The sequence below is a fragment of the Salvelinus namaycush genome, chromosome 4 (genome assembly GCF_016432855.1).
Source record: "Salvelinus namaycush isolate Seneca chromosome 4, SaNama_1.0, whole genome shotgun sequence".
Lineage (NCBI taxonomy): Eukaryota > Metazoa > Chordata > Actinopteri > Salmoniformes > Salmonidae > Salvelinus > Salvelinus namaycush.
In genome coordinates, this window is record NC_052310.1 from 65,628,392 (window position 1) to 65,647,992 (window position 19,601).

Below are 19,601 nucleotides of genomic sequence, written 5' to 3' on the forward strand. Positions count from 1 at the left end.
TCTGGATTGGAGCTGTGAACCCACACTTTCAATTGATCCATTTTAGGTAATAAGCTTCTAGTGTTAACATGCAGAAAACCCAGGCTTTTATGAAAGCAGAAATCGGTGAAGCAGATATCAGAGCACAAGTCAGAATTGGGGCTAGCAACAGTAGATAGGCCAGGGTGTACATGCACATTTCCAGATATCATCAACAGTAATACAACCAAGGCACGGCATAGGACTGGGAGAGCTCTGCAGTGCTGATTTTTGACATCTGAATGTGCATCAGATGGCAACAAGATCATATTGTACAGCAATTCCATCAGGTAACATGAATATAAAGCCAGCGAGAGATGGTTAGAATGGGATGGGAGGCCAAATGTCTGTGTAACCAATAGAGAGTCAGAGTCCCGAGTGTGGGAACAAACATAGTCTGTCCCACGGTTGGGTAAAGAAAGTGCGTAGTCAACAAAGCATGCAGGAGTCATGAGGCAAATAGCAAAATAGCAAAATGCACAAGAAAAAAAACAAAAATATATTACGACTTGGGACTAGCCAAGTTCAGAGTCACTCGCCCCAACAATGCCTGTGTGATGGAGGTGAGCGAAGGAGAGGGGGGGGGGCTTGGTAGCCTTCGCAAGCTTGGTAGCCTTGGCATTCAGTCCTTATAAAGTAAAATATATAATTGTAAGGTATTTTTCTTCTTGGCTTTTGAAAGTAAAAAATTGCTTCAGGCTAAGCATTACTGACTCAGTTCCAGGTTGGATGATGTTTTTAGGTTTCTGTTTGTTTGCCAGAGCATTTGCTGTATAGTTTGGGAATAATAATCCATGGGTGTAGGAAGCATTCCTGGTAATTTCGTCCAAAATCAGGTTGTAGGTTTGGAGTTTTGATTTGGAGTGAAGGTTATGTTGTTTCAGGTAGCATCCTGTATATGTCCATGCCAAAAAATCTAAGTTTATCTAACTCTAAATCTATCTATTTTTTTTTTTAAACATGCTGAAACGAGGTGATGGCGGAGGATGAATGGCACTCCTCTGTTCTCATCCTCCTAGATCTATCCACTGCCTTCGACACCATGAACCATCAGATCCTCCTCTCCACCCTCTCAGGGCTGGTCATCTCGGGCTCTGCACACTCTTGGATTGCATCCTACCTGGCAAGCCGCTCCTACCAGGTGACGAGGAGAGGATCTGTGTCTGCACCACGGCTCTGTGTCCGCCAGGGCTCGGTTCTAGGCCCTCTCCTATTCTCTCTATACACCAAGTCCCTCGGCTCTGTCATATCCTCACATGGTCTCTACTATCATTGCTATGCGGATGACACTCAACTACTTTTCACCTTCCCTCAGTGGTGACACGCATCTCTGCGTGCCTAGCAGATATCTTAACTTGGACGTCTGCCGACCGCCTCAAGCTCAACAAGACGGAACTGCTCTTCCTCCCAGGGAAGGCCTGCCTGCTCAAATACCTCTCCATTACGGTTGACTACTCCACAGTGTCTCCCTACCAGAGTTCAAAGAACCTTGGCGTGACCCTGGACAAAAACCCTGTCGTTCTCTGCAAATATCAAAGTAGTGACCTGGTCCTGCAGGTTCATGCTCTACAACATCCATAGAGTACGAGCCTACCTCACACAAGAAGCGGCGCAGGTCCTAATCCAGGCACTTGTCCTCTCCGGTCTGGACTACTGCAACTCAATGTTGGCTGGTCTCCCAACTTGTGCCATCAAACCCCTGCAATTTATCCAGAACGCTGCAACCCCCCTGTTTTTCAACCTTCCCAAGTTATCACGTCACCCCACTCCTCCGCAGACTCCACTGGCTTCCAGTCGAAGCTCGCATCCACTACAAGACCATGGTCCTTACCTACGGAACAGCAAGAGGAACTGCCCCTCCCTACCTTCAGGCTATGCTCAAACCCTACACCCCAACCCTCTGTTCTGCCACCTCAGGTCTCTTGGCCCTCCCACCCTTACGGGAGGACATCTCCCACTCAGCCCAGTCCAAGCTTTTCTCTGTCCTGGCACCCCAATGGTCGATACAGCCTATGGAAACTTGGAATCACTCATGTCTTGAATGCTGCCCATAGGAGGCAGCACTGCCTATGGAGCCATGTTTTATACAGGTCAACAGTGGACTACCATGGAGTGCCTGCTGATGATTCACCATCTTTTGACATTTCACCGTATTTCTATTCCTCTGCCGATTACATCCAAGATGCACTAAACACAGCACACCTCTCCATTATAAAAGGGCTTGACATTCACCTTTTAAGCCACTCATCCTTCTAATATAACCTGTAGGACAGATTTCTAACTGTCCGAAAGCTCAAGTTACCAGATATATATTTTTTGTAAACACCATTGTCCAAATCGGTGACTGAACATTGTGTTGTATTGTGTTGTATGATGCAAGAAACCACTTTACAAAATACAATTCATTATTATCATTGTTATTACCATACAGAGAATCAGACAGAAATGCAGGCTACCCTCTGCCTACTGGCCTCTTTGCATATTCAAGCCTGTCTCAAAATACAACACTGCCTCTTTAAGACAAAAAAATATCCTTACCTACCGTGCATATCAACGAAGCCTAGAAATGGAACTAGGAAGCAATCACCCCCACATTGCTGACCAAAATAAGCTATAACTTGGTTAATAACTTGCTAACTAGCAAATAATCAAGAAATGTGCACACGTGGTGGCTACTGTACACGTGGCTCTGCGCTCTGAAAGACCGCTTGTCAGAGTAATTATCCTCCGATGCACAATACCTACCACGACTCGATCTTGTAAAGTTCGATTTGTTTTGTTGCATTGAAAGGAACTGATATTATGTTGATTCGATCACAGTTCCCACATTTTAAGAGAAACGTTGATAACTTTATGGGAAGATAGTGTAAACTAATGGGGCAACTCGTGAAGTTCATTCTGCGTCTCTGTTGGCTGGCAATTCTTCTGTGTGTAAGAGGAGCTGCGTGCCTTGCACGCACAGTTAGAGGGAACATTGGACTCAGGCAAGTCATACCATTGATATGATAGCGTTGTAGGAAATTATGTCCATTGTCCAGCACTGAGAGGACAGTCATGTCCAAGGTGTCAACAACAACAACTGTTCAGGAAGGATGTGGTTCCTCCTCTGACACTCCATCTGTGAAGGACTTGGTGAAGATTCTCTTTGGTGGCAAAAGATTTGGCAACCCAGTGGATGAGGTTTGGACTAACCTTTTCATTGGGGACCTGTAAGTCATGCAGTATTATTCCTTCACAAATTGCCCTTCACAATCTAACTGAATTGCATGTGAATAATACTCTTATTTGTAGCTTAGTTGGTAGAGCATGGGCTTGCAAAGACAGTATAGTGGGTTCGATTTCTGGGACCACCCACATGTAAAAGAATGTATGCATGCATGATTGTAAGCCACTTTGGATAAAAGACTCTGGTAAATTACATTTTATTATTACACAGCTTATTGCAATTATTTTACAATGTTTCTCTCAATGTTAACAAGGGATTTCGGAAGAACATACTATGAAAGAAATATATGAGATTCAGTTTTTGTTCTGCAGGTCTGTAGCCAATGATCGATACAGCATATGGAAGCTTGGAATCACTCATGTCCTGAATGCTGCCCATGGGAGGCAGCACTGCCTAGGGAGCCACGCTTTCTACGGGTCAACAGTGGACTACCATGGAGTGCCTGCTGACGATTCACCATCTTTTGACATTTCACTGTATTTCTATTCCTCTGCCGATTACATCCAAGATGCACTAAACACAGCAGACGGTAGGCAAGCATAGCCATCCCATTTAGTATTTTACAGTCATTAGATTTTGCATATAAGGCCGGTTTCACAAACACAGATTAAACCTAGTCTTGGACTCAAAGGCTTATTCTTAATCTGTCTCTCGGAAAACTGGCCCATAAAATATGTCTCACAATATCAGTTTTACGCCAAAATGTAAGCCTTTCTGTAGACCCTGTTAATTAAATAATCAGATCTATGCAGAAATAGAATTCTCCTTTTCCTTTATTTTCCTAGATAGTCACCTGTGGAAGTGTCCTGGTGAAGGAATGTTTTTTGATCAGATGGACCACTTTAATTAATACTTTGAAGTGCTTTCTTCTGGGAATACAATGTACAGCTTGCTGTATATGTTTTTACCCAAATAAATTTAATTAAACTATTTTTTCCCCCTCGTCCACAGCCAGGATCCTGGTCCACTGTGCTGTAGGTGTGAGTAGGTCTGCTTCTCTGGTGCTGGCCTACTTGATGATCCATCACCACTACTCCTTGCTAGATGCCATCACAAAGGTCAAAGAGCACAGGTGGATCTTTCCAAATACAGGATTCCTAAAACAACTCAGAGCGTTGGATAACAAACTGCACACAAAGAAACAGGAGAAGAAGTGAATATGAAGACAGGTCAACATTATACTACAATATTCAATGAGACACTTACAGTCAACCCTTTTAAACTGATGAAATGTCAATTTCTTAATAAGCTCTGTCTGCACAAGGCAATTAGATTTCTGATTTTGACTACATGTTGATGCACTTTTCACTGGAAATAAAATAGTTTGGCTTTTTAATATATTATATTTGACTGATTTACAATAAATAGGCAGCACTGTGTCACAAATGTATTTCTGTTCCTGCCAACACTCTACTGTATACTGTAGAAAACATCTGCACTTCAACATTTGTCCATAATGATGTGTAAAATGATCAGTGCTTAATCTCTGTTTGTAATTTATTGAATTAAGATTCTCAGTGTGGGTCCCAAATGGCACCCTATTCCCTATATACTGCCCTACTTTTTATCAGGGCCCATATGGCTCTGGTCAAAAGTAGTGCCCATTTGGGACGCACACCAATTTACAGAGGAGGAACTTTTTGAAGCAATTAAATATAGTTGAAGTCAGAGGTTTACATACACTTAGGTTGGAGTCATTAAAACATGTTTTCCAACCACTCCACAAATGTGTTAACAAACTATGGTTTTGGCAAGTCGGTTAGGACATCTACTTTGTGCATGACACAAGTAATTTTTCCAACAATTGTTTACAGACAGATTATTTCACTTATAATTCACTGTATCACAATTCCAGTGGGTCAGAAGTTTACATACACTAAATTGACTGTGCTTTTAAACAGCTTGGAAAATTCCCGAAAATGATGTCACGGCTTTAGAAGCTTCTGATAGGCTAATTGACATAATGTGAGTCAATTGGAGGTGTACCTGTGGATGTATTTCAAGGCCTACCTTCAAAATCAGTGCCTCTTTGCTTGACATCATGGGAAAATCAAAAGAAATACGCTAAGACCTCAGAAAAAAATTGTAGACCACAAGTCTGGTTCATCCTTGGGAGCAATTTCCAAACGCCTGAAGGTACCATGTTCATCTGTACAAACAATAGTGCGCAAGTATAAACACCATGAGACCAGGCAGCCGTCATACCGCTCAGGAAGGAGACGTGTTCTGTCTCCTAGAGATGAACGTACTTCGATACGAAAAGTGCAAATGAATCACAGAACAACGGCAAAGGACCTTGTGAAGATGCTGGAGGAAACAGGTACAAAAGTATCTATATCCACAGTAAAACGAGTCCTATATCGACATAACCCGAAAGGCCGCTCAGCAAGAAGGAAGCCACTGTTTAAAAACCGCAATAAAAAAGCCAGACTACAGTTTGCAACTGCACATGGGGACAAAGATCGTACTTTTTGGAGAAATGTCCACTGGTCTGATGAAACAAAAATAGAACTGTTTGGCCATAATGACCATCATTATGTTTGGAGGAAAAAGGGGGAGGCTTGCAAGCCGAAGAACACCATCCCAACCATCAAGCACGGGGGTGGCAGCATCATGTTGTGGGGGTGCTTTGCTGCAGGAGGGACTGGTGCACTTCACAAAATAGATGGCTTCATGAGGAAGGAGAATTATGTGGATATATTGAATCAACATCTCAAGACATCAGTCAGGAAGTTAAAGCTTGGTCGCAAATGGGTCTTCCAAATGGACAATGACTCCAAGCATACTTCCAAAGTTGTGGCAAAATGGCTTAAGGACAAACAGAGTCAAGTTATTGGAGTGGCCATCCCAAAGCCCTGATCTCAATCCCATATAAAATTTGTGGGCAATACTGAAAAAGCGTGTGAGGCCTACAAACCTGACTCAGTTACAGCAGCTCTGTCAGGAGGAATGAGCCAAAATTCACCCAACTTATTGTGGGAAGCTTGTGAAAGGCTACCCAAAACTTTTGACTGAAGCTAAAGAATTTAAGGGCAATGTTACCAAATACAAATTGAGTGTATGTAAACTTCTGACCCACTGGGAATGTGAATAAATAAATTAAAGCTTAAATAAATAATTCTCTACTATTATTCTGACATTTCACATTCTTAAAATAAAGTGGTGATCCTAACTGACCTAAGACAGGGAATTTTTACTAGGATTAAATGTAAGGAATTTTGGAAAAACTGAGTTTAAATATATTTGGCTAAGGTGTATGTAAACTTCTGACTTCAACTGTATTCTCAGTCTGGAAAAACACCAGGGCTTGATGGTATACCAGTAGTGTTATATCAGACCTTTGTTTTACTCCTATAAAAGTGTTAGACTTTCAGGTAGTCAACAAGAATGTCTGATTTCATTACTACTGAAACAGGACCCATGTGGTAAGTATAAAGATCCCGTCCATTTAAAAAATTGGAGGCCTCTTACACTTCAATGTTGTGATGCCAAAATTCTGGTGAAATGCATAGCACATAGAATAAAAAAGGGTTTACCAGATATTGTTCATTCTGATCAGATAGATTTTTTTACATGGATGATATATTGGAGATAATATAAGACAATTACTTGAAACAATTGAACATTATGAAACATCAAAGATACCAGGCCTGGTCTTCATAGCAGATTTTGAAAAGGCATTTGATAAAGTACAACTAGAATGTATGTATAAATGCCTGGATTACATTAATTTCAGTGAATCGCTTATACAATGGGTTAAAGTTATGTACAGCAACCCCAGGGGTAAAATAGTAAATAATGGTTACTTCTCAGAAAGTATTGAGCTTTTAAGAGGAATAAAACAAGACAGTCCGTTGTCTCCATATCTATTTATTATGGCCATTGAAATGCTAGCTAGTAAAATTAGATCCAATAAGAACATCAAGGGGTTAGAAATCCAGGGGATAAAAACAAAAGTGTCAATGTATGCTGATGACTCAAGTTTTCTTGAGTGGGCAATCTGGATCCCTGCACAGTCTCATTGAAGATCTTGATCAAGTGTACCTTATTTCGTATTGAATCGTTAAAAGACAGTGTTTACACTACCTTGTAGTTAACCAATATAATGGGCAGATAGTAAAGTAGACATACTTGGTATTCACATCTCAAAACATAAATGAATTTACCACAATCAATTTCAATAGAATGTTTGCAAAAATAGATACGATTCTGCAACCTTGGAGAGGTGTCTATTCATGCAAAATAACATTGATTAACTCTTTAGTCTTATCACAGTTTACTTACTAATGGCGCTGCCTACTCCAGACAACTCGTTTTTTGTGTCATGAGCAAAGAATATTTCATTTTATTTGGAATGTGAAGCCAGACTAAATTTAACGTGCCTATTTATTTAATGAATATGAGTTTGGGGGGGCTAAAATTGTTAGATATTAAAGCTTTAAACTCCTCACTAAAAGCTTCACTCATACATAAATTATACTTAAACCCTAAATGGTTCTCCAGTAGTTTATTAAGAAAGGCTAATCTTTTGTTCAAAAATTGCCCTTTTGCCTTCATATAGATTACAACTTCTCATTTCCGACTAATTGAAAATGAAATTTTGTTTAAAGTATCGCCCTTTTTACAACAAGCCATACAAAGCTGGTTACAATTTCAGTTTTATCCTCCAGAAAAGATAGAACAAATATTACAACAAATATTATGGTTAAACTCAAATATACTGATAAATTAAAAAAACATTCTTATGGAAAAAATTTATACAAATTGTAATATATTTATTAATGATATTATGAATAGAATGTCACGCCCTGGCCTTAGTATTCTTTGTTTTCTTTATTATTTTAGTTAGGTCAGGGTGTGACATGGGGAATGTTTGTGTTTTGTCGTTTTGGGTGGTTATATGGTAAAGGGGGTGTTGGGTGTAGTGTATGAGTTTGTGTTGAGTGAATGTTTCTAGGTATGTCTATGGTTGAGTGAATGTGTCTAGGTATGTCTATGGTTGCCTGAGTGGTTCTCAATCAGAGACAGATGTCTTTCATTTGTCTCTGATTGGGAGCCATATTTAAGGCAGCCATGGGCATCATGCATTTGTGGGTAATTGTCTATGTCTAAGTGTTTAGTGTCTGCACTTATGTTGAATAGCTTCACGGTCGTCTGTTTTGTTGTGTTGGTTTAGTTGTATAGTGTTCGTGTTGTTTTCGTCTTCTTTCTTTAATAAAGAAGATGTACTTTCCACACACTGCATTTTGGTCCTCACTCTCTTCGCAAGACGATCGTGACATAGAAACAGTGGAGTTACGTCACCACAAACATGGGGGAGGCAAGTGGAAGAGGGAGAAGGTAGGGAACTTGTTTGTCTGCCGTATATTAAAGATACAAATTGGCTGAAAATAATTGGCATAAATAGAAAAATAAACCAGTTTAATTTGAGGACAAAAATGTTGACAGCTGCGCCATACAGGTTGCAAAATAAATGGGAATGTAACGGTCATTCTCCTCCTCTTCGTCTGAAGAGGAGGAGTAGGGATTGGATCAAAGCGCAGCGTGGAATGTGGACATAATGATGTTTATTAAAGTAAAGACGAAACACGAAAACACTTCAACAAACTACAAAACAAATAAACGATGTAGACAGACCTGGACTTGAGAACTTACAATATACGAAGAACGCACGAACAGGAACAGACTACATACACGAACGACAAACGAAACAGTCCTGTGTGGTGCAACATACACAGACACGGAAGACAACCACCCACAACAAACAATGTGAAACAACCTACCTATATATGGTTCTCAATCAGAGGAAAACGTCAACCACCTGCCTCTGATTGAGAGCCATACAAGGTCAATTAACACTGACACTTAACATAGAACAAACAACACAGACTGCCCACCCAGCTCACGTCCTGACCCACTAAACACAACTATACAAAAGGAAAACAAGGTCAGGAACGTGACATTACTACCCCCCCCCCCCCCCCCCCCAAGATGCGGACTCCGGCCGCAAAACTCAACCTCAAGGGGAGGGTTTGGGTGGGCATCTGTCCACGGTGGCGGCTCTGGCTCCGGACGCTGTCCCCACACCACCATAGTCACTCCCCGCTTCCGTATCCCCCTCCCAATGACCACCCTCCAAATAAACCCACCTAAAATAAGGGACAGCACCGGGATGAGGGACGGCAGCTCCGGACTGAGGGACGGCAGCTCCGGACTGAGGGACGGCAGCTCCGGACTGAGGGGCAGCTCTGGCTGGTCATGGCTGGCTGACGGCTCTGGCTGGTCATGGCTGGCTGACGGCTCTGGCTGGTCATGGCTGGCTGACGGCTCTGGCTGGTCATGGCTGGCTGACGGCTCTGGCTGGTCATGGCTGGCTGACGGCTCTGGCTGGTCATGGCTGGCTGACGGCTCTGGCTGGTCATGGCTGGCTGACGGCTCTGGCTGGTCATGGCTGGCTGACGGCTCTGGCTGATCCTGTCTGGCGGAAGGCTCTGGGTGATCCTGTCTGGCGGAAGGCTCTGGCTGATCCTGTCTGGCGGAAGGCTTTGGCTGCTCCTGTCTGGCGGAAGGCTCTAGCGGCTCCTGTCTGGCGGAAGGCTCTAGCGGCTCCTGTCTGGCGGACGGCTCTGAAGGCTCATGGCAGACGGGCGGCTTTGCAGGCTCAGTACAGACGGGCGGCTTTGAAGGCTCAGTACAGACGGGCAGTTCAGACGGCGTTGGGCAGACGGTCAGTTCAGGCGCCGCTGGGCAGATGGCCAGCTCTGACGGCTCGGGACAGACGGGCAGTTCAGGCGCCGCTGGGCAGACGGGCAGTTCAGGCACCGCTGGGCAGACGGGCAGTTCAGGCACCGCTGGGCAGACGGCAGACTCTGGCCGGCTGAGACGCACTGTAGGCCTGGTGCGTGGTACCGGAACTGGAGGTACCGGGCTAAGGACACGCACCATCAGGCTAGTGCGGGGAACAACAACAGGGCACACTGGACTCTCAAGGCGTACTATAGGCCTGGTGCGTGGTACCGGCACTGGTGGTACCGGGCTGAGGGCACGCACATCAGGGCGAGTACGCGGAGAAGGAACAGTGCGTACAGGGCTCTGGAGATGCACAGGAGGCTTGATGCGTGGTGCCGGAACTGGAGGCACTGGGCTGGAGACACGCACCACAGGGAGAGTGCGTGGAGGAGGAACAGGGCTCTGGAGACGCACTGGAAGCCTGGTGCGTGGTGTAGGCACTGGTGGTACTGGGCTGGGGCGGGGAGGTGGCGCCGGAAATACCGGACCGTGCAGGCTACTGGCTCCCTTGAGCACTGAGCCTGCCCAACCTTACCTGGTTGTAAGCTCCCCGTCGCCCGACCAGTGCGGGGAGGTGGAATAACCCGCACCGGGCTATGTAGGCGAACCGGGGACACCATGCGTAAGGCTGGTGCCATGTAAGCCGGCCCGAGGAGACGCACTGGTGGCCAGATGCGTTGGGCCGGCTTCATGACATCCGGCTCAATCCTCAATCTGGCCCGGCTACGAGGAGCTGGTATGTACCGCACCGGGCTATGCACACGTACAGGAGACACCATGCGCTCTACTGCGTAACACGGTGTCTGCCCGTCCTCTCGCTCTCCACGGTAAGTACAGGGAGTAGGCGCAGGTCTCCTACCTGACTTCGCTACACTCCCTTTTAGGGGTTTCTTTTCGGGTTTCCAGCCAAGTCTCCTTGCTGCCTCCTCATACCACCGCTCCTGGGCTTTAGCTGCCTCCCTCTCTTCAAAAGAGCGGCGATATTCCCCTGTCTGAGCCCAGGGTCCTTTTCCAGCCAATATTTCCTCCCAAGTCCACGAGTCCTGGTTTTTTGGCCGCTGCTGCTGGTTCCTCTCACGCTGCTTGATCCTTGATAGGTGGGTGGTTCTGTAACGGTCATTCTCCTCCTCTTCGTCTGAAGAGGAGGAGTAGGGATTGGACCAAAGCGCAGCGTGGAATGTGGACATAATGATGTTTATTAAAGTAAAGACGAAACACGAAAACACTTCAACAAACTACAAAACAAATAAACGATGTAGACAGACCTGGACTTGAGAACTTACAATATACGAAGAACGCACGAACAGGAACAGACTACATACACGAACGACAAACGAAACAGTCCTGTGTGGTGCAACATACACAGACACGGAAGACAACCACCCACAACAAACAATGTGAAACAACCTACCTATATATGGTTCTCAATCAGAGGAAAACGTCAACCACCTGCCTCTGATTGAGAGCCATACAAGGTCAATTAACACTGACACTTAACATAGAACAAACAACACAGACTGCCCACCCAGCTCACGTCCTGACCCACTAAACACAACTATACAAAAGGAAAACAAGGTCAGGAACGTGACAGGGAAGAGATTTTCGATGTACCGATTTCAACTGATACAAAAAAACAACACTTGATTCAACACTGAGTTTTTCAATTTAAATGATTATACAAATGTCTTGCCACCAACAGAATGCTATATATATGGTGCATACAACAATCTCAGCTCTATAGATTTTGCTGAAAAGAGACAGAATGAATATAATATTTATTCTGGTATTGGCCCCATGTAGCTTGTTTCTGGTCACAGGTTCAGGAATGGTTAAAAAGAAACACAACATTCACCTAAAATTAGCCTTACAAATAGCAGTGTTGCGCGATTTGGAAAGCCACAGTCAGTCAATAAATAATATAATACTCGTAGGAAAGGTTTGTCATCTTTGGCTCACAATCTGTGGATACTATACAATAAGAAAGGTTCAATATGTATGTAAAACATCACAGCACAATTGAAAAATATATGGCACATGGAAACCGAAGGAGGGTGGTCTATGGTGATAGATGGGATGGCCTGAGGGGTGGGATTAAGGAGTTTATGTTCAGTAATGTATTATTGTTATGTGATTGCTGTATATAAAGTAACATGTATGTAAAATGTATATGTAAAATATATGTATATGTAGCAGAAATGCTGTAAAAAACTAAAAAGATAGGTGTTCTCCAAAGGGGGGGGGGCTGGATGGGTGAAAAAAAAGATCCGCATGCCAAGAGTCGGCTGCCACCCACCATTGTTTCCGTAAAAAGCTAGAGAAATTGAATCACTCTCAAATTAATTGACAGAGCTAGTTTTAAGCATGTTGTGAGGCTATACACTCTTTGTTTACATTTACAATGTTTTCAAACATAGGAGTAAAACAAGTTATATTTTGGATAATACAGTTAAACTAAGCTCACGAGGCATTTATAAGTTATATTCGTCAATAATCATTAATACTACATTGGATATCTTTACAGGCAGACTAATAAAGATAACTTCCACGTGCATCATGTCTTTTAGAACTACATCTGGATTTGTCAAAATGACCTCAACCCAGTCCCACAGTACATGAGCCTGTCCTTGGAAAGCACATTAAATAGTTATACATTAACTACTTCCAAAAGTCTTACCTTGCAGAATGACACTGGCTCCTCTCAGAGAGCCTCTTCACCAGAGGACAGGCAGTATGGGATTTATGTGACAGCCAGGCAGCCTCTCTCTCTGCAAAGGGACCTTAAATGAGCAAAGGCAATGAATTGTGGACCCTATATTTAGCTCTCTGACAGGAATAGAAATGCCACAAGTTGAGACGGGCAGTCATGTATGATATTAATAAGACGGAAGCCTCTCACTAATCTCTCTCCATCACATTGTTTTCTCTGCTCTTCTCATCTTCTCACTTCTCTCCAGGGAAGGTTCTTGTGCTTGTATTATGCGTATGAGCAGATCGTCTACCTTAGTGTTGGCGTACCTCACGTTGTATCATCACATCTCTCTCCATCGTGCACTTCCGAAAGTAGTCCAGAAGAGAGCCATTTACCCTAACAGGAACTTCCTGACATTGCTGCTGGACCTAGATCTGATATCTGTAGAGATGAGAAGTTCAGACATTTCTGGAATTGTTTTGGTGCGCAGAAGGCCCAACTTGAATCTTGGGATTGCCCCTTTCACAGCTCCAATAGTTCACGCTTTGTGGGCTACGCACCTTTTTCCCCCACGCTGCATATGTCGGCTCAATCAGAAATTACCTTTCAATTTCAAGTAAGCTATAATGCGGATCTACAGCTGATTGGATTGAATCACAGCCTAAGTAATAAGCCTTGTCCAAGACAAAATAGTACTGAGCTGGACTATGTTAAGAACTATCATCAGTCAATTCATACCAACACGAAACAACAACCAGATGGTAGGCAACATCCACCACACTGACCCTCAACACGGGAACCCCTCAGGGGTATGTGCTTAGTCTCCTCCTGTACTCCCTGTTCGCGCATGACTCCAACACCATCATTAAGTTTGCAGATGACACAACGGTGGTAGGCTTGATCACCGATAACGATGAGACAACCTACAGGGAGGAGGTCAGAGACCTGATAGTGGGGTGCCAGGACAACAACTTCTCCCTCAACGTCAGCTAGATAAAGGAGCTGATCGTGGACAACAGGAAACAGAGGGCCGAGCATGCCCCCATCCACATCGACAGGACTATTGTGTATCAGGTCGAGAGCTTCAACTTCCTCTGTGTCCACATCACTAAGGAACTATCATGGTCCACACATCAAAACAGTCCTGAAGAGCGCACAACAATGGCTCTTCCCCTTAAGGAGGCTGAAAAGATTTGCCGTGGGCCCTCAGATCCTCAAAAAATTACACAGCTACACCATTGAGAGCATCTTGACTGACTGCATCATCGCTTGGTATGGCCACTGCTAGGCATCCAACTGCAAGGGCGCTACAGAGAGTAGTGCGTATGGCCCAGTACATCACTGGGGCCGAGCTCCCTGCCATCCAGGACCTCTATACCAGGCGGTGTCAGTGGAAGACCCTACAAATTGTCAAAGACTCCAGCCACCCAAGTCATAGACTGTTCTCTTTGCTACCGCACGGCAAGCGGTACTAATGCAAGTCCGGAACAAACAGGACCTTGAACAGCTTCTACCCCCAAGCTATAAGACTGCTAAATACTTAGTTAAATAGTTATCCAATAGCTACCCGGAATATCTGCATTGACCCTTTTTGCACTAACTCTTTTTAACTCATTAAATACGCTGCTGCACTCTGTCGCAGCCGGCCGCGACCGGGAGGTCCGTGGGGCGACGCACAATTGGCATAGCGTCGTCCGGGTTAGGGAGGGTTTGGCCGGTAGGGATATCCTTGTCTCATCGCGCTCCAGCGACTCCTGTGGCGGGCCGGGCGCAGTGCACGCCAACCAAGGGGGGCCAGGTACACGGTGTTTCCTCCGACACATTGGTGCGGCTGGCTTCCGGGTTGGAGGCGCGCTGTGTTAAGAAGCAGTACGGCTGGTTGGGTTGTGCTTCGGAGGACGCATGGCTTTCGACCTTCGTCTCTCCCGAGCCCGTACGGGAGTTGTAGCGATGAGACAAGGTAGTAATTACTAGCGATTGGATACCACGAAAATTGGGGAGAAAATGGGATAAAATTTAAAAAAAAAAAAATAATAATAATAATAATACGCTGCTGCTACTGTTTTATCTATCCTGTTGCCGAGTCACTTTATCACTACCTATTAGTACATACAGTATCTATGTCAATTACCTCCTACCCCTGCACATCAATTCGGTACTGATACCCCATGTATATAGCCAAGTTATTGTTACTCATTGTGTATTCTTTGTGTTATTATTTTTCTACTATTTCTTGTTTTTTTTCTCTCTGCATTGTTGGGAAGGCCCCGTCAGTAAGCATTTCACTATTAGTCTACACCTGTTGTTTAAGAAGCATGTGACAAATATATCTGGAATTAAAAATATATATATTTGAAAATTGACCAAATGTTAAAAAATGCCGGCGTGAATAATAAATAAAAAAATTATAATAGTTTTTTCCCCCAAGGAATTTACATTTTTTTCAGTATGACATGAAGCTTAAAAGAGAAAGTTGATATTTACATCAAGTGAAAATAAATGTCAATTAACTTTCTTATGGATAAACTACCTTAAAACAAACATACATCTACATAACTGTATGTTGAATAAAATATTCTGTTTTAGATTAATTGTATTATTGACTGACATAATAAAAAGTTCTATGGATGTTCGGAAAGAATACTTTTTTCAGGTTTCAAGATTATTTGCCATGGGTAACACATTTTCACATTTTCTGCATTGTGTCAAAATGAATGAGGTAATCTCATACCTTCTGCACAAAATCTAAAGGAATGTCTTTTTCCATAAACAGAAACATAGAAAGCAAGAGCAGTACAGTACTTCATAAAGTTATTTTCTTGCAGCCGACAAAACCAAACAGTATGTCCTCTAACGCTCTCCATACCTACTGGTAGCCTAGCTCACATAACTTTTGGGGTATGCAGAAGATGATGCCAGAATTATTTTGAGCTGAGATCATTCAGATATTTAAATAGAAAGAAAAAGTTGCATGGTAGATGACACTACTAGTACCTAGACAGTTGTGCCGCTAGCCTACATGTACAAGAGCTCCTATTTAATAAGATTTCCTGACAAGCAACACTACAAGGCAAGTGTCTATTATTTCAGCTGTCTAATATACATTTTATGAGTTGTCTGTTGTTCAGTAATCTCCTCACAACATACATTTGGATATACAATCACATCCAAAAGTATTGGCACACTTGATAATGATGAGCAAAAAAAATGTATCATACAAATCATTCATCATACAAATGCTGAGCTACTTTGCATACTCCACATTTTTTACCTTATATTATTTTATACAATTGCGCAGAGAGATTTTGTTGAACAAATAATCATTTTTTTCTCTCAAAAATGTATGTCAAAAAATTATTGGCACCCCTGTTTTCAATATGTTGTGCACCCTCTTGCTAGGATAATGACACAGCCTTTTTCTATAATGTTTTATGAGACTGGACAGCACATTGGGAGGGATCTTAGACCATTCCTACGTGCAGAATATTTTCAGATACTTTATATCCCATGGTCTGTGCTGATGGACTGCCCTCTTCAATACCAGCCACAGGTTTTCAATGGGGTTCGAGTCCAATGACTGAGACAGCCATTGCAAAATGTTGATTATGTGGTTAACTATTTCTTTGTGGATTTTGGTGTGCTTGTGGTCAATGTCTTGCTGGAAGATCCACTTCTGACCAAGTGTCCACCTCCTGGCAGAGGCAACCAGGTTTTGGCTAAAATGTCCTTATACTGGGTAAGGTTAATGATGCCGTTAATCTTAACAAGGGCCCCAGGACCAGTGGAAGCAAAACAGCCCCATAACAAAGATCCACCACCATATTTTACAGTAGGTATGAGGTTATTTTCTGCATATGCATCCTTCTTTCGACGCCAAACCTACCGCTGGTGTGCATGACCAAAGACCTCTATTTTCGGCTCATCTGACCATACCCCCCGTTCCAGTACAAGTGCCAATGGCATTTAGCAAACTCCAAGCGTTTACATGTGTCGGTTGCTTTCAATAAAGGCTTTTTTTATGGCAACCCTTCCAAATAGCATGGAGGTGGCATCTAATTGTAGATTAAGAGACTTGGTGACCCCAAAATGCAACCAAGTTTTGTAATTCTCCAACTGTGGCCCTTGGACTTTTCTTTTCCTCCCAAATCATCTTCCTCACTGAATGGGGACAAGATACAAATGCACCCTCTACCAGGCACATTTACCACTGTTCAAGTGGTTATTGCCCTAATAGTGGTTAGTGGTATATTTCGGGGGGGTTTTCTCCATTTTTATGTACCCATTGCCGGATTTATGATGGTCAACAACCATTTGTCTCGTTTAATTTGTGAGTTCTTTGCCTTTCCCAATGGTGGATGGATGGATGGATGACAAATGTATTTTACACACGTGTTACCTTATTTTTTATACCACAGTGGAAGGCCAAAATACAGTTCCTTAAACTGAGATTAATTTAAAAGAGTGGAATGTTAATGCAGATTTAATTTAGTTTGATTATATTTATAAGAATCTTTAAGGGTGCCAATAATTTTGACACCAAATAGTTTTTTAGAAAAAAGGTATTACTTGTTAAACAAAATCTCTTTCTCTGAGCAATTGTATTAGTATAAAATAATATATATAAAAAACTGCATACAATATAGCTAATCATTTGTATTATTTATTTCATAGTCTTTTGCTCACTTTATCAAGGGTGCCAATAACTTTTTGTAGATCACCGTATATACTGTACATGCTTTCTTTAGGTTGTAGCAAAGTAAAACAGAGTACGTCTGACATTATAAAGCTGTGGTATATCAGACTGTATACCACGGGTATGACAACATTTGTATTTTTACTGTTCTAATTACATTGGTAACCAGTTAATAATAGCAATAAGGCACCTCCGGAATTTGTAGTATATGGCCAATATACCACGGCTGTATCTAGGCTCTTCGTGTTGCGTCATGCCTAATAACAGCCCTTAGCCATGGTATATTGGCCATATACCACACCTCCTCGGTGCCTTATTGCTTAAATATACCACGGCTAAGGCACGACAGTCCCTGGATACAACCCTTAGCCATGGTATATTGGCCATACACCAGACCCCCTCGGGCCTTATTGCTTAAATATAACACATAATCTGAAAAATGTATGTACTGTACATTATTGCATGGATAATTCCTCAATCCTCTGTTATTAAAAAATCTAGAACAAACCCCCGAAGCAAAAGAGGAACTGTAATTCATGAACCCTGCAAGAGGAGGTAGACTAGAGGTAAGTAGAGGTAAAAACACATTTTGATTTACCCTCGGTGTTAAATATGGGCACTTTCCCACACACACAGCATCTTTAATTACACAAAAGTGAGGCAGAGAGGAGCAGGAAGGACAGGTTAGCCTGAGGCTATAGAAGCAGAGGATCTCTTTTAGTCCTCATTAGGACTACTCTTCCAAGAGTCCTTAAACATTACACTACAATTTATAATACACTGTTTTATGTGAAAATGTGATTATAACAAATAAGACATAATACACTGACATATTGACCAGATAAATAGTCTTGACAGTCTTCTACCATAGTCATGCACAACCTTCCAATTTATTATATTTAAGTGGTTTTAAAGTATTGTTTGAATTTATATTATATTTCTGGTTTGCTCAGACACATTTTTCAATTTATTTATTGTTCTGAATCTAAATGTTATTTCAACTATTTCTCTTTTCTGCCGGGATAAGACAGATGGTGGACAATATTGTCCTGGTATTTACTGAATGTCTGTCTGATAACAACTGAATAATGTTGTTATCGAAGTTTAGCCATTTTAAAATGGTGTACATTGTGAAATAAAATGACATTTTCTTCAATTATCTTGTTGATTGATGACCACCCAAGAGCACCTTAAAACAATCCTTGCTGCTTTGTCCTGTGAAATCTGCAGCCTCCTAATCTCACTTACTGATGCATTTCCCCAGACCACAGAACAGTAGTTCACCTGACTCCCAATTAATGCTTGGGTTCTTTGCTTAAGAAACTTTCCTGGTAAGTATTTAGCTATACTTCTGATGCAGTGTTTATTATTTTATTACATAGATAATTTTTTTTAGACGACCACGATGAACAGTTGTCTAGCTGCACCCCTAGTAGTTTAGTTTCTGCAACTTCCTCAATTTGTACTCCCCCATGCTTAATCACATCCCATGTTGTTGGCATTTTCCTTATGGAACAGACCAACATAACTTTGGTTTTCTTAGCATTCAAAACAAGTTTGTTCCAGCAAACCCACTCCCTGATATTTCCCAGATCTACTTGTAGAGCTTGCTGTACCGGTTGAACAGATTGTCTTGCTGTATAAATTGCAGTATCATCTGCAAATATAGTACTTTGAGATTCAGATAAGGCATAAGGAAGGTTGTTGATATATAAACTCAGCAAAAAAAGAAATATCCTCTCACTGTCAACTGCATTTATTTTCAGCAAACTTAACATGTGTAAATATTTGTATGAACATAAGATTCAACAACTGAGACAAACTGAACAAGTTCCACAGACATGTGACTAACAGAAATTGAATAATGTGTCCCTGAACAAAGGGGGGGTCAAAATCAAAAGTAACAGTCAGTATCTGGTGTGGCCACCAGCTGCATTAAGTACTGCAGTGCATCACCTCCTCATGGACTGCACCAGATTTGCCTGTTCTTGCTGTGAGATGTTACCCCACACTTCCACCAAGTCACCTGCAAGTTCCCGGACATTTCTGGGGGGAATGGCACTAACCCTCACCCTCACCCGACGATAAATGTGAATCCGACCATCACCCCCGGTGAGACAAAACCGTGACTCGTCAGTGAAGAGCACTTTTTGCCAATCCTGTCTAGTCCAGCGACGGTGGGTTTG

At 42.6% G+C, this 19,601-nt stretch overlaps 1 protein-coding gene across 1 annotated transcript; it reads left to right on the forward strand.

Annotated features, from left to right (window-relative positions):
• Window positions 1–2,801: 2,801 nt before the first annotated feature.
• On the forward strand, window positions 2,802–4,431 carry LOC120045693 (dual specificity protein phosphatase 13-like). The gene is made up of 3 exons (XM_038990636.1): window positions 2,802–3,227; window positions 3,556–3,773; window positions 4,196–4,431. Exons 1-3 carry the CDS (start codon window positions 3,073–3,075, stop codon window positions 4,399–4,401), a joined length of 579 nt encoding a protein of 192 aa, XP_038846564.1. The 5' UTR covers window positions 2,802–3,072; the 3' UTR covers window positions 4,402–4,431.
• Window positions 4,432–19,601: the final 15,170 nt, after the last annotated feature.